Genomic DNA, 15,523 nt, shown 5'->3' on the forward strand with positions numbered 1-15,523 from the left:
TTGCTCAAAGTCTTATATTAATTCATCTGATCTGCTTGAGTTTGTTTTTGTTTGTGTGTTGAGTGGGAGTCACATTGTGTGTTCATTTGCAATGGTACAATGATTGATTTAACCAAATTTTAAAACAATTACATCATAATCTAAACTTCATAACATGCTACAGAAATGCTCATTCTTTACCCTCCTAAATAAGCATTTTTTACAAAATGATCTTAAAACTTTCAATGAGTCTGGCTTAGGGTTGTGGTCATTTTACACATCTGGCACCCCTCGCTCACCTATATTACTATCTATTATCTCATAGTCCTATTAACTCGTTCACTCACTCATTATTTAAAATGATTTCCAAGTCCTCTTTCAAGAGATCTACCTTAATGCAGATTAGTTTTGTGTCTTTGAAAGTTTAACCTATAACTTTCCATCAAATTCTGAGAAAATAATTCAAATGAGGGTGTATACTAGGTTTCCTTTGTATTTCATCCCATATAAAAATATAGTCACATAAAAACTCAATTTGATTCTTTGGCCTAAATCTAATTCTTTAGGCGGGTATGGGACGAATGTTAAATATGATTGAAATAATTGAGGGTTCTTGTTTATTCTTCACGTTGAATAAATAAGAATCCAAAGCCCACAGATCATTAACAGCAGAGAAAGAGCAACATGATGTTGCAGCAGCAAAGCTTTGCCAAGTCAATAACCGACTGACGGATCGATGCGAAGCTTTCCACGAGATAAAAGCGATTCAGATTCATAAGCCATTTACATTTGATCAGAAGCGGCTGTCTGATCTCAGTACGGCGGACATTTCAATATTCAAACTTAACGAACGAAGCCGAAATATCTAAACAAGAAAACCCAAACAAGTTTTACGCATGGGCCTAATTAGTGCATTTATTGATCACGGGTGTGCTCTTTATCAGTCTGAACAGTTTTCAAAAGTGTGTGAAGTTCAACACGTGAAGTTCCGTGTTAATATAAATGGATGAACATTGACTCGACCTATTTAAGTGGTGCGCAATAACATTCAAGGCAGAAAAATGCAAATTAAACGTCTTCATCAATAGTTCTGCACACAAGCTCACAAACACACTATTCAGACCTGGTAGGCTATTTAAATAAAATATGGTTTTTTTTGTATGTATTATGGTGTTCATATGTCTTAAATGTAGTATTGCGTTTGTGCTTTTGCATTTGTTTTGTGTAATAAAATTGTTTAAACATAAGCATACTTCTTAAACCAGGAAATTAACCAACCCTCATACCTTTAAAATGATTACAGTTAACAAGATGGCCTTATTTAAAAGTACCTAAAATGATTCATTGTTTGTAAAGATGTTTACATGCAAGGTATAGTCAAAGCTGTGTAGCCTATTTTTCCTAAATTAATTTAAAGAAGCCGTGAATCGTGCCTTTGAGATACTACCATAACCATAAGGGCTACACTAGGCCTAAATTTTCCTTTTTTACAATTTTGTTTATGTATATGTTTTGTAGCACAATTGGCAGAATTGCGTTAGCAGCGCAAATGTTGTGATTCGATGGAGAACACGTAACCATGAAGGCTACACTGAAAACTAGATAAAAGCGTAATGCATAAATATAAATACATTTAGATAGTTATAACAATTGAGATATCGTTACTCTATGGCCTCCGTGGGGTTGATTTCATTTTGTCTGCACTGGACCCAACCGGGTTGAAAGCCATTTTTAGAGCGTAAACATTTTTAATGTGTAAACTCACAGAAAACTTCTAAGGTCTGATAAAAAGTGTTTGTGAAAGTTATTATTTCTGCTCATCGTACAATGTCTGAAAGAATCTAGTTTCAAACATTTGGTTTAATACAGGTAAAGACGTTTTGCCCTCATCGATGAGTCTTCAACTTGAACTCAACTAATCTTTATCTTGTTACTCGCGCGCCATCTTGTGGCCAGTTTGTTTAACTACAACATGCATGCGTTGACCTATAGACTTTCAAGGTAAATAACAGGAAGCGTTTACTTTGGGTAATTATTTTTACGTTTTAATCAATTGGACGGATTACACTCCAGACTTAAAATATGGTAAAAATGTGTCCTATATCACGTTTTGATATATGAATTGTAGTGAGAATATGAGTACAATACAGGAATATTCATATAATAAAAGTATTATGAGTAAAATTGTACGTAACATGAGTTAAAAGTAGTGATGTGCATACCTATAATATAATTTGTAAAACAATGTTTTCTTTTTGTAAAATGTCATAATTTGTAGTATGTTTTAAAAATATATATTAGCAATGAGAGATGTCTTTGTGGACACGTGTGAGAATATGTGTGTGTGTGAGATTCTGTGTTCATTTTGTGTTCAGTGAGAATTTTAATGTGTGATAATGTTAAATTCAAATCAAAGCGTGTGCAAAATGAACCTACTTTCTGTCAAACTGTCGCGACATCTGTCATGGCCCGTAGACATGCCCAGAGTGAGTGTGTCTGTGAAGGTCTGGCACTCTTTCTGAGGCAGCAGGGCTGCTGAAACATTAATAGCAGATTATTTTCACTCATCCATACGTTGAGCAACATCTTAATGGCCAATGCAACAGATCTTAATTCAGAACACTGAAACTGGGTCGAGCTCAGTTTGTCTCACAATGTCATGGGCAAAGATGTTCCACAATATGTTTTATGTTCCTTTAAGATCTGTCCGGAAAAGACTGAATGTTGTAGAATGTGGACATTGCAAATTTATTGTCAGAAACTTATTGAAGCATTCATGGCACAATATTGTGTTTGACAAATAATGACGCTCTCTATAATATTAAAGGTATACTTCACCCAAAAAGGAAAATTCTGTCATCTTTTACTCACCTTCGAGTTGTTCCAAATCTGTATAAATGTCTTCGTTCTGATGAACACAGAGAAAGATATTTGGAAGAATTCTTATAACCAGACTTTTGACTATTTTGCCCCCCATTGACTACAATAGTAGGAAAAAATTGTTTGCTGTCCTACATTCTTCAAAATGTCTTCTTTTGTGTTCAACAGAACCAAAAAAAAAGATAAAGTCATTTTTCCTACTATGGGAGTCAATGGGGGGCAAAATCTGTCTGGTTACAAGCATTCTTCCAAATATCTTTCTCTGTGATCATCAGAATAAAGAAATTTATACAGATTTGGAACAACTGGGTGACTTCATTTTTGGGTGAAAAAAATTCTTACAATTCATTAAGACTGCCATGCCTTTCAAAGAGATATTAGTGGTTCAGACAAATTATTTTCTAACATGAGAGAAAAGCAGATTTAAAAGACTTTCTTGTTCAAAGTAATGTATTTGTCACATAGTAAAACACAGAACGTACACGCTAAGGTCAGTCTTAACTGTTCATTTGTCAAATAAATAGTATTACAATAAAAAAAGAATCAACGTATAAAGTGCCCATATGGTAGGGATTATTGGCATCCAATTGAAAAATGTATTATTATGACAAAGTTTTTATTCATTATCAACCCTATCTCGTTGAAAGCAGGTCGAAAAAAAGTGTTTTTCATTATCGCGATAGCCGACAGTGATCAAAGATGGCGACGTCCGATACTAAAAGTGTGATCATTGAAATCTGGTTATTTATTTATAAAAGTTCAATCGAGGCATGAGATCATCTGTCACGTAAGACTGTTTGTAGGATTGCAATGAAGTCTACAGCACATCATCTAGAATCCGGTGGATAGTGGAGCCAGTGGATTTAAAGTTTGAGATGACACACAGCTCGTTTGTTCCTCCCTGTAAGTTTTCGCAACACTTTTCTGTGACAGACTTAACTTTGTGGGGGTTCAGTTCACACAACACACCTATAAAAAAGTGGTTGTCATCTCTCATTAACGTTGTTTATCGGTATTTTGGTTAGTGTTATATATATTCAATAATAACATTAAACCAGAATCTATCAATCCAACTTGCACTAAACGCATCAAACGCGATGGTCAAGGTCAGACTGTGTGCAGGGCGGGGCCTAAACACGGCAAAAAATAATAGCAAAGGACAGGACTGAAATATTGAGAGCTTATCAAACAGAGAACTATATCGTAGTGCTAGTCTAGATCATTTAGAAGAAAGAAACGGTTGGAGTTAAAATAAGTTTTCTTTATCCATTGCGGGTGTTCGCCTATAAACCGAGATCATGTTCCCTGACTAAACCAGTAGCGGATTTTTCTGTCATAACCCAAAATAAACAGTAGTAAAGTAGCCTATATATAATGTACCATAGTATATAATATTTTTTAGTTAGTATCATTGTACCTTTAAAAATTAAAATCTCAAGGGTATATTAAAAGTGGCCTGCAGGGGGCGCACTAGACCACTTTTCTTCTTCGCCGCTGAAATATCTATACAAAGCTCCTAAACCCACTCCCTCGGGTTTGTCTTGAGACCATGTTTGGGTCAAACTATGACAGCGGTCTGATTTAAAACAGCTTTAGTTGTAAAACAGAACAATTAATATTTCAGTCAATAAAAGTTAAACTTTAAATAGGCCTATGCTAAAAACAAATAAAAATATGACAATAGGGAAATCATTTATAAAGGGAAATTTAACACGATTTGCATAACTTTTTATGATTAATCAGTACAGGTGGTTTTGGTTCGTAGTGTTGCGTTGACTGTGTATTTGTTAAACGTTGACTGCACCAGTTGATGGAGCTCAAGATCTCCCCCCGCAGCAACTTCACATGCAACCCAAAGTCGACACACTTAACACTAGACATTCACTGTATCAACGCCTTTACAGCACATACACACACAGAGACAAACGGAGTTAAAGGAATCGCAGATTATTCTATGAGCTTTACGTTTCGAGCGAGTGGGCGAGATAGAGAGAGAGTGAACGAGGGAGAGAGAGAGTTGGGATCTTCATTCTTCACATGAATGCACTCGTTTTACAGGGATCAGCGCGCGAACATGCTGTGGAAACTGGTGGAAAATGTCAAGTATGAAGATATATACGAGGTAACGAGGACACAAACTGCACCAGCATCTGTATTTCTGCACTGTTTGATTTAAAAAACGAGAGAGAGAGAAAAAAACAAATATTGCGTTGCGTTTTGCGGTCAGTTTTATTTTATTATTATTATTTTAAATATATGTGTTCTATTTATGTATATTTTTAGGGATAAAACTATTTGGTTTAAAAATGTTTCAGTGACATTATTGTCATTTCTGAGACACGCGATGTTGTATTATACCTTATCTATAATGCATGCGTCTTGATAAACCTCAACAATTTTAGCATGTTTTTCCGTTAAATGTCATTTTCAATTTTTTTATTCAGTGTATTTGTTATGTAAGAACTAAATTTGTGAAAGTGTAAAATATTGAATGCCACTGTGTATGGGTTCCAAATCAATTCGTTTCAATGCTATATTAATGTTTGTACATGTCTAAATATCATTATTATTAACCAAATTTGTTAAATGTGTACATTTTTATATAGCAACATCTAAAAAAGCGAATAGGACCAATTCAGTCCGCGCGCAAGAAAGAATCGCATTTATTTGATTCGTGTTTTTCTTAAAAAAGAAAGAATCCCATTCTCCCATTTGGAGAATGAGGGGTAACGGACGCAGTGTCACGCGCGGGAGCCCAGTGGATTCCCCTGAATGAGCTCCAGCTATGGGAGATGCTCGTGGTGTTTTTTTGGGAAAAGCCTCGCGGGATGTCGACCCAGAGAGTCACACATGGCTTTTCTCTCACAGTCACCGTCACGCGTGTAATTAAACACTTCGATCCCAGTCCGTGAAATCACCCATTATGAGCGCTTTAATGGGCCACCGTTAGAGAAGGACTTTAAACTGTCACCCGGTGCAGGACAGCAGCAGAAACTGTCTCATCAGCCAAAATCTACCTGATTTTACCTTCTGAACTTCCCCGGTGGGACATGTGTTATAAAGGTACAGCTTTCACTTCGATGAGGCCTGTGTTACGATATTAGATTATAGTGGCTTCGAGTATGGAAAAGTATGGAGTATAGATTTGAAGATAGTAAGAGAGATAAATTTGCTTCTTCAACACAAAAAACGCGTTTTTGCAGAATATCTCAACTCTGGCTTTTATTTCAACGGAGAGGGAGACATTTTGTAGCAGTGGCATGTGGTGGAATCTTTCATTCTTCTATAGTGTGAGCATATCCTGAGTAATATGGAATAATTTGATACTTTGAGTCGTTATACTAAGTATGGATAGCACAGTGGTGGGTGTAGTATAGTGTGAGTATACAGTAAAATATTTATGGAGAAGTGTTGGTATAAAGTGCAGGGATATGTTGAGAATGAGGCCTCCATCCCATCTGCCCTGTTTAAAGCAGCTGATTCTGGCGATTCGTTTGTTCTCTCTGAAGATAAATGGACTCGGTCTGCACGCAACAATAACATCAAGACAACAATAGCAAAAGAAAGAGGTCCAGACCCGTGTATGCCGGACCTCAAACAGAGAGGGGAATAAAACAGAGCACGAGTGTTTCCTCCTCCTGAATGAACGTCACTTACAGCAGCAGCGCCTTCACGCTCCGCTGCTCCCCACCGCTTTAAGTATTCCCGCAATATTAGAGGAGTCATGAATAACAATTATTGTCAGGAGGTGTAGCGCGGCGCGCGAGCAGGGCACCACACTCTGGACCAGAGCGCGGGATCTGGGAGGACAAGATTTACATTTGGAGGAACAGGGAGATTATTTTGAGTTGAATACTGAAGTTTTGTTGGTCATGAGGAGTTGAGAGTGAAGCGCGCTTCTCCTGGCGAGTGTCGTGTAGTGCTGTCGCGTGTTCTTCTGCTCTCTGCAAACGCGCGTGTTTTTCTGCCCAGATGTTAGTGCACACGTATTCTTCCACGGTGAGTTTGATCGCACGAGGGCAAATTTATTTCGTTGTTGCTAGATAGTCAAATGCATTTGGGCGTATGGGTAGCCTTTTACGCATTGTATTTTGTGTTGCTTTGAGTTTTAAAATGTGTTTGAGAACCCAAAAATTGCTCAGTCCGAGAACATACGAATAATCTGGGAGATTTATTTGACCTCAAAAAGTATTTTTGATATCCTTACGCTTTCCTGGGAGTTTGTAAATCGCAACGCATATGCAGACAAATCTTTGCATAGGTTTTTTTGTAATCCTGTTTATATTCTTTTCTCGTTTGAAGGACCGCCATGACGGGGTACCGAGCCACAGTTCTAGACTGTCCCAGCTGGGCTCAGTGTCTCAGGGTCCCTACTCCAGCGCTCCTCCGCTCTCTCACACCCCTTCCTCGGACTTCCAGCCGCCGTATTTCCCCCCGCCCTACCAGCCGCTGCCGTATCACCAGAGTCAGGACCCGTACTCACACGTCAGTGACCCGTACTCTCTGAACGCCCTACACCAGCAACAGCAGCACGCGTGGGGCTCCCGTCAGCGACAAGATGTGGGCTCGGAAAGCGGAGCTTTACTGCCGCAGCCTAGAGCCTCGTTACCGCAGCTCTCCGGTCTGGACCCCCGGCGGGATTACTCGAGCGTGCGCCGGCCGGATGTGTTGCTCCACTCAACACACCATGGGCTCGAAGCGGGGATGGGTGACGGTCTGTCCCTGCATGGCCTGGCACACGGCATGGAGGATGTGCAGGTTGGTTAAGAGTTCTTTTTTTGTTTGGTTTTTGAATGCGTAAAATGTAATAGATATGGCGTTTTTTGTTGTTGCAGTCAAGATTAATTTATATGAGTTGATTTGGTTTGTTAAACTTTTGGGGATTTAAAAAAATATTTCAGCAGAGCCATTTGGCTGTTTCTGTATACATTCCGTTTATTGTTTGACCTGTGCACGCAGCATTTTCTCATTGTTGAATTTGAATCTAAATTTATTTCTGAACGTTTTAGGGACATAAATTACTTCAGTTATTTTTTCGCTGTGGACCTCACTTTTTAGAACAATTTGCTGTATTAATCACAATTTTGAAGTTAAAATGACGTAAAAATAACATTTAAAATGATTACAATGAGTTGAATAATAGCAATGCGTATAAACTGCTGTTTATTAAAAAACTCTCTGAACACTTTATAAATTACTTTATATTTTTAATCATCTGTTTTTAAACCATATGTCACTGCACACATCACGTCTAATTTTGTCAATAGGGGGTTTCTTCATCATGTAAATCTTAGGATAAGGCCTGTCCAAGTTGACTGTATAATGATGATGTTACTCCCTTCTGAGGTTTTATTACAACAATATAAAAACTGACATGAAGCATGTTCTAGAGTGCCCTGAGGTAGAATATTTAATTTTGCTTTAATTAACAAATGAAATGAATCAGATATAGTCTTCAATTTTATTTTGAAAACTCAAATGAAAAATGGTGATTTTGCATGACTTTCTATTTTCACAAGGCATACGTTTAATTGTAAAATCTATTTAAATTGTCAATTTCTAATATTTTATCATTTTGATCTTATTTATATTTTTATCATATTTGACCTATTTGTATCAAACCATTTGCACCAAAATTATTTTTTTTGTACTTCAAATGAATTGTTTGATAGAATTGTTTGATAGGATACCCGGTGGAGTCAACAAAAGAGCAAACAATTGTCATATGTTTTCTCACGCTGTGATTTTATAGGCTCTGGATGACAATAGCGGGATGAACATCCTGGATCAGTCCGTCATTAAAAAGGGTAAATGATAAATAATTTGATATGAGTACTATATAATGTGGAAAAAGAGTGAAATGTGATGTTTAGTAAATGTTGCGTTTTGGATGACTGGCTGTTAGAACGAATTGCTGTTTTATAGATTAAGGGCAAATATCCTTTCAGGTGAATACGCCTCACAACATATATTACGCATGCGCACTTCATCTACGATTCAAATGATGTCACCTTGTTCTTTTAAGGTTGGACGTCAATCTCGAACAGGTGTAACTGGAGGCCATTCAGTTTTTGTATACTGTAGTCACATATGATTATAATATCTTTTCTATTCTTATTATTCTTACATATACCACGGTGGATGTTGTTTATTAAAACTATAGCTCACATTTATAAATGATATGTCACAATCTCAGTTTTGTAGATATGTTTTCTTCACGGATTACATTTGACACATTAGATACATGCTTCATTTTGTACGAGCTTCGTGTCAGCATAAGCTCAAGCAACACTCCCTGGGCTCGTGTTAATATTTGTCCGTTGTGAGGGACATTTGCCGGTAATTTAGTTAACGGAGCACGGGCCTCCCAGAAGAGACTGCCTTTAAGTGGCCGCTGTGATGGATGACTTTCTGGGCGCAGATCTCGTGAGCTCGTTTAGAGCTCGTTTTCTCTATTATCCCCTGTAGAGATCTCCGGGGCTCGCGCGCTCGTTACCCCATTAGCGCTTAAGTTAGTAGACGTCTGCACGTATGGGGGTGAAATGAAAAATAGGTGGTTAATGTAATTAGTTGGCACGCGTCAATCACCGATCAATAATATAATAAATGCGAGTGTAAATACTCTGCTGAAATGTCACTTTTCTCACCGGCTGCAGTCGAGGTAAAGCTGACAGGACTGTGACTAGATGCCCTTAGGAAAAATAACCATGGGTTTTCTGTAGTAAAATCTAGTGACGTTTTTTTATCAGATTGATTTCTATTTGCCATACCGTAGTTTAACTATATCATGGTAAATTTGTGGGTTTCATTGCTTTACTACAAAAAAGGTTGAAGTTAAAACAATAATACTTTTCAAAAAGAAGAGAGAGAAAAATAGATTTCTAACTATATTAGAAATGTAATGCTCTATAAAAACTGAAAAACATGACAATGACACAGATCTGGATTATCTGTTTGATAGTAAAATTTCACATAATTTTCAATAAAAAGATTATTAATCAGAATTAGAATGAGACATGATGTTTCTATACGGGAGCACGCGCTGGCAGCTCCGGGCGCGTGCGGGTTGACCCGAACCAGCCGGAGGCTTGGGTTTACGGCCCCTTATGCCAAGATTTCACGTTACATAATCTCACATGCCTTTGACATTTCTTGTTTTATCGTTCGCGTCATTTAAAACAGAATTAAGTCGTTTTAGTTTCTTATTTTCGTATTTTTCCGTTGGCATCTTTTGACGTGGTTCGGACACGCATACTGATCAAACTGTAAGTCGCTTTGGGTAAAAGCGCAATGCATAATGTAACCAAACAGATGTTGTTCCATCTTAAACATTTTACTAAATGTCATTCCGGTTATTGTGAGTGTAGAACACAGCTCAATAATTGTCTTTTCGTTACGCGCAGTTCCCATGCCACACAAGAGCGTCGCTTCTTTTATGATGAACAAAGATGGTCTAATCGGCGGGGTCACCGTGAACGTCAACGAGGTCTTCTGCTCGGTGCCCGGCCGCCTGTCGCTTCTCAGCTCCACGTCCAAATATAAAGTGACGGTCGGCGAGGTCCAGCGGCGCCTCTCTCCGCCGGAGTGCCTGAACGCGTCTCTGCTCGGCGGGGTCCTGAGGAGGTGAGAGCATCAATGCATCCGTCAGGACACACACAGGATCAAAGATTACAGGAAACATGATTATGTGCAGTTGAAAACGTGAAACATATGCAATATTTCCACATCTATTACCTTTTTCTTCTAGTTCTGTTTTGAAGTGATCAGAAAATCATTCACGTAAAGAAGTTAATAATTTGTACACAAAAGTGAACAGTTGATTTTTTTAATCTAGAGTTTTTAAATATGCATGCTTGCACATTTGTTAGTAAAGCACACATAAAGCATGTTTCTTTCTGATCAGAGCGAAGTCGAAAAACGGAGGAAGATCACTGAGGGAAAAGCTGGAGAAAATCGGCTTGAATTTGCCTGCTGGGAGACGCAAAGCAGCGAATGTCACTTTACTGACGTCTCTGGTTGAAGGTAAAGCAAGACATCTGATTCTTATTCTCTTATTTTCTTCAATTCAAATTTTACCGTGAGGTATTTGAGAGTTTAGGCCCCACAGGTGAGCAAACAAACGTCAAGTTGTGATGGAGCGCCTATAAACTAATATTTCTGTTGGGGTTTTTAAATAAAAAACGTTATGGTTTAATCGGAAGTAACACTGCAATTTAAGCCATTCTGAATTATAACATGGATTTATTACGCAGCTCTAAACACAGACTATAAACAATATAAATGAATTTTCATTGCCTTGAGAGTTTCTCTATAATCTGGCAATTATGAGAGCGAGAACGCTAATCTGTTTTATTTTATGTATTGGTGGTGCACATTTATATAACAAATACAGAAACACTGGCTAAAACGACATTTTTAACCAATGCAGCTAATTTTATCTAATTATTTTTTATTGTGGCTGTCTGGTTGTTTTTGCATGGCAGTTCTTTATTTGGTTATCACCCCCTCGGTTCAGCTGTAAAAAGCGAATGTGTGGAGTAATTCCTTTTTTACTATATTATGTCTCTTTTTTTATTTCCAGGGGAAGCTGTTCATTTGGCTCGGGACTTTGGCTACATTTGCGAAACTGAATTCCCCACGAAGGCCGTGTCTGAATATCTGAACAGACAGCACACGGATCCAAACGAGCTGCACTCGCGGAAGAACATGCTGCTCGCCACGAAGTACGTGCGCAATGTTTTACGTTGACGTGAAAGTTGTGCATTGGTTGCTTTCATTGCAAGCTGGTAAATGCTTGCGCCGCCCTCATCTGAACAAATGCGTAGCCACAATTCGAGGCGAACGTAGAATCCATCACGGATTTTGCGGGAGCGTGTCGTTTTGATGGCTGTCCGCTTAGTGCCTGGTGCGTTTTGACACATTTAGCTGGTTTCTAATGAGGCGGTTCGGGTCCAGCAGGAACGCGCGCCTCTTATCCATCTCAGCCTGGCACCGAGCTAGAAAGTCATTATATTTAAGTGAAATGTTTCAAGTCTTAAAGTGCCAGCTTTCCCCTTGAAGTTTTGCCTAAGGTCATCCCTCCTCCCTCGCCTCTCCTTTCACAGTCTGTCTGTCAAAGTCCCGTCAGTCGGCCCGCGCCCCCGCCCCTGCACGCGCCTCTGGCACTCGCGTTCTGTCGCTCTGGAATGAGAGAGGGAGAGAGGCGCGCCGCGCTCTCCCGACTGGACAACAAGAGTGTTTGTGGTTCTGAGCTGCGAATGCGAATGTGGGTCAAAATGTGACAAGCCTCGACAACTGCAAATGCCGCAGCAGGGCCCTGCAACGCTGACAGTTGGAGGCATTTGAACTGTTTGTCGCAAATGACCTTTTAGGGATTGAATTGTTTCGGATTCTTATTTGTGGCTGTGTTATACCAGAGCAAAATATTATTGTCCTGACACAAACAGGCAAAACATTAAAATCCTCTTGGTTCATGCAACTGGAAAACGTCCAATTGAATTGATTTTAAATTAGCTGCTGTAACCTCAAGTATCAGAGAGCAAAAGAACTGAACAAAAATGTTGATTCTTTCATTTTTATAGTGGTTACAGATACTGATCCACATGTCTAAATTGTTAGCGTTTAGAGAGACATGGAGGTCAGATGTTGATGGGTTATTATTAGTATTCAATCCGAGGTCAGGTCGTCTGGGCACATAACTGGAATCGTGTTATTTCTTTTAATAATCGTTGAAAGCAGGGAAAGCATGAATATTTACAGCATCTCTTTCGGTAGCTACGTGAAACATGAAGCGAATATTCCCCAGTAATGGCTGATAAAGACAAGCTCCCAGTAGACAGAAAGTTAAATTGATGGCTTTATTCTAACTCATGTGGTTCGCTCTCAGAAGCAGAAGTAAACTTGTGCTAGATCTGCAGTCCTCTGTATGTCTAGTACATGCACAAAGTCATGAGAGTTTCTTTTTTAACATTTTTGAAATATCCAAATGGTGAAGTATTGGTGGATAGGCTCCTACGACCCAGAAAAGCAGGTTTAGAGAATGGATGTGTGGAAAGTCTTTGTGTATTGGTTATTCATGGATGAGGGGTTTTTGAGTTGCTCCTGTGATGGCTTTGATATTATGGATGAGTTCTCTCTATAATCAATGTTTCACACTTAGATAAAAGAATATGTATATCAATATATTAAGGAGAGCGTAGGAATATCCATGCCAGCAAGCTGGCGGTTCTTTTATGGCTGTTTTTATAAAGAAATCAAAGTGTGTTTCTTTTTACGGTTTAATTCAACTTATGCCTTAAATTCATTTCTTGAAAAATGTATGCAGTTATCCATGAGCCATGTTGTGATGTGAATTAAAGCATGCGTGATGCTAGATGCTAAAAGATTTGGATGGGAACAATGTGCTCGAGCGCAACTTGAAGGGACGGTACACCCAAAAAAAAAAAATTCTGTCATCATTTATTCACTCTAACGTTGTTCAAAGACTTTCTTTGGTGGAACAGAAAAGAAGATATTTTGAGAAATGTCTCAGCGGTTTTGTGTTTATACAATGGAACTCAATGGGGGCCAGTGTTGTTTGGTCACCAAAATATCTTCTATGTAAGAAAGAAGTCATACAGGTTTGGAATGACATGAGCGTGACTAAATGATAAAAAAATGATTTTTATTGTTGGGTTCCTTTATTCCTACTTGCAAAAACTATGTGGAAAAAAGAGTTTTGTCTCTAGTAACTTAAAGTGATGAAGCCCTGTCCATCATCTCTTTCTCTTCTTCTTCACAGGCAGTTGTGTAAGGAGTTCACAGACCTGTTGGCTCAGGATCGTACTCCTATAGGAAACTCTCGGCCTACGTCCATCCTTGAGCCTGGAATCCAGAGCTGCCTGTCACACTTCAGCTTCATCACGCATGGCTTCGGTTCTCCGGCCATCTGCGCTGCGCTCACAGCTTTGCAGAACTACCTGACTGAAGCCCTTAAAGGTCTCGACAAGATGTTCCTGAACAACCCTACGCCCAACCGACACACGCCCGCCGACGGATCCAAAGGCGTGGAAAAAGAGGAAAAACACAGGAAATGAGTTGGAATTACAACAGGATATCAAGAGAGAAGGGGCTTCGAACAAAGTCATTGGAGATGTTCAGAGATTCTATAAACTCTAGTTTTATGACATTGCGTTTTACATTCTGGTGTGAAGGTGCAACGTGGAAAACACATCGTGGGAAAGCAAAAGGGATAAGAGACTGGAAGACATCTCTGTTGTGACTCGTTCGCCATTTTCATCTCATTCCTGTGAGAATGCTGGAGGAGTGCGTGTGTGCGTTTTTGTGTATAAAAAGTATGCGATATTACATGATGTTAAACACATGCTGTATCACACAGGCTGACCTTTACACACATGAATCCGATCATTCATATTTTTGAGCTCATCTTTGTGCTGGCCATCAGCATACAGGAGCACAGGGTTGGTTCGGATATTTGATTTAAATACAATTATTGAGCAGTCTTCTTGGGATGTTAGTGGTTACGTTTCATACATCATTTACACGTAAAAATACACACAGGTATGTTTTATTAAAAAGTGGCTGTTAAATGATGACTTGTTCCACAGAGATTACAAAGAGAGACTAAAAAGAATAGATTTTATTGCATTGTTTAATACATGCAGTATTATAAGCATTAGCCAAAAAAAAACAGTGCAGACCACCATGCTAGTTAGAAAATTGAGATTTCTTATTACAGATGTTTAATTCAGGCAGAATTGCTTAAACAGATAATCCATCACTCACATTTTTCATTTTAAAGCGTAATAAATTACACAGCGTTAATGCTATATATTCTCAATCAGACCATTGAATACAATACAATTTTTACCAGACATTCTGACGTTTTTTTCTAATCAGAGATTTATATTCAGCATGTTTTCCAGAAGCCTCTCAGAATCAGTTTAACCGAGTGGTCGCATAAAGAAAAAGAAATCAACTGTTGCGCAAATCGAAATCGTTTTGTATTTCTTCGAAACTGCTGTTTGCGCTGTCATGCTATTCAATTCTGTGAAATATGACGACATTTTCATTAAGTTACCATGATATTTTCTCTGTTGCTTACCCACGTTTTATTTCTTTTGCACAGACTTAAACCAACAATGATAAAATCATACATTTAAGGACTAAAACGATTATCTTAAATGAAGCTTGCTTTGACCAAATGTCATTGAAAACAAATAATCCCCGATTTAATGACTTTCTCAGGCTGAATAAAACTGGGATAACGAGTTGACCCCGCGCGCTGGAACACTGCCACGCGCATACCTTCACGCGCTCACCTCACCTGCTAGCGCACATTCTACATTCGTGGGCGAGCGCTTGTCAATGAAGCTGGAGTACAGCCTGTCTGTCAAAGTTAATATTTGGTTAACTCTGTGTGAGAATGGTTCTTTTATTTATGTTTGTATATATTTATTTATACTTAATTTAATGGACGTTTGTACATAGGAATAGACTGAGTCGTCTGTTTGTGACTCTCTGTGCGTGGGTGAACGCTTGGTTTAGATAGCATCTTGTATTTTTTGTTTCATAGATACGGTGTTATGTGGTGAAGGGTAGAAGTTGGTTCATGTCTGGTGATTTTCATTTACCTCGAATTAAAAATAAATCGTGTTTTATTGTA

General features: G+C 38.6%; 1 protein-coding gene across 3 annotated transcripts; it reads left to right on the plus strand.

The window, feature by feature from the left end:
* Positions 1–3,220: 3,220 nt before the first annotated feature.
* Positions 3,221–15,523, plus strand: tfap2b (transcription factor AP-2 beta). 3 transcript variants are annotated; one of them, XM_057353357.1, is made up of 8 exons: positions 3,221–3,762; positions 4,918–4,981; positions 7,162–7,617; positions 8,612–8,666; positions 10,263–10,482; positions 10,763–10,881; positions 11,441–11,582; positions 13,640–15,523. In XM_057353357.1, the coding sequence occupies exons 2-8, from the start codon at positions 4,934–4,936 to the stop codon at positions 13,932–13,934; spliced, it is 1,335 nt and encodes a 444-aa protein (XP_057209340.1). In that variant the 5' UTR covers positions 3,221–3,762; positions 4,918–4,933; the 3' UTR covers positions 13,935–15,523. The 3 variants fall into 3 exon arrangements, with proteins under 3 accessions (XP_057209340.1, XP_057209339.1, XP_057209341.1); XM_057353356.1 differs by lacking the exon at positions 3,221–3,762 and having other exon boundaries at positions 3,776–4,981; XM_057353358.1 differs by lacking the exons at positions 3,221–3,762; positions 4,918–4,981 and adding an exon at positions 5,129–6,858.

The sequence above is a fragment of the Triplophysa rosa genome, linkage group LG15 (assembly GCF_024868665.1).
Source record: "Triplophysa rosa linkage group LG15, Trosa_1v2, whole genome shotgun sequence".
Taxonomy (NCBI): domain Eukaryota; kingdom Metazoa; phylum Chordata; class Actinopteri; order Cypriniformes; family Nemacheilidae; genus Triplophysa; species Triplophysa rosa.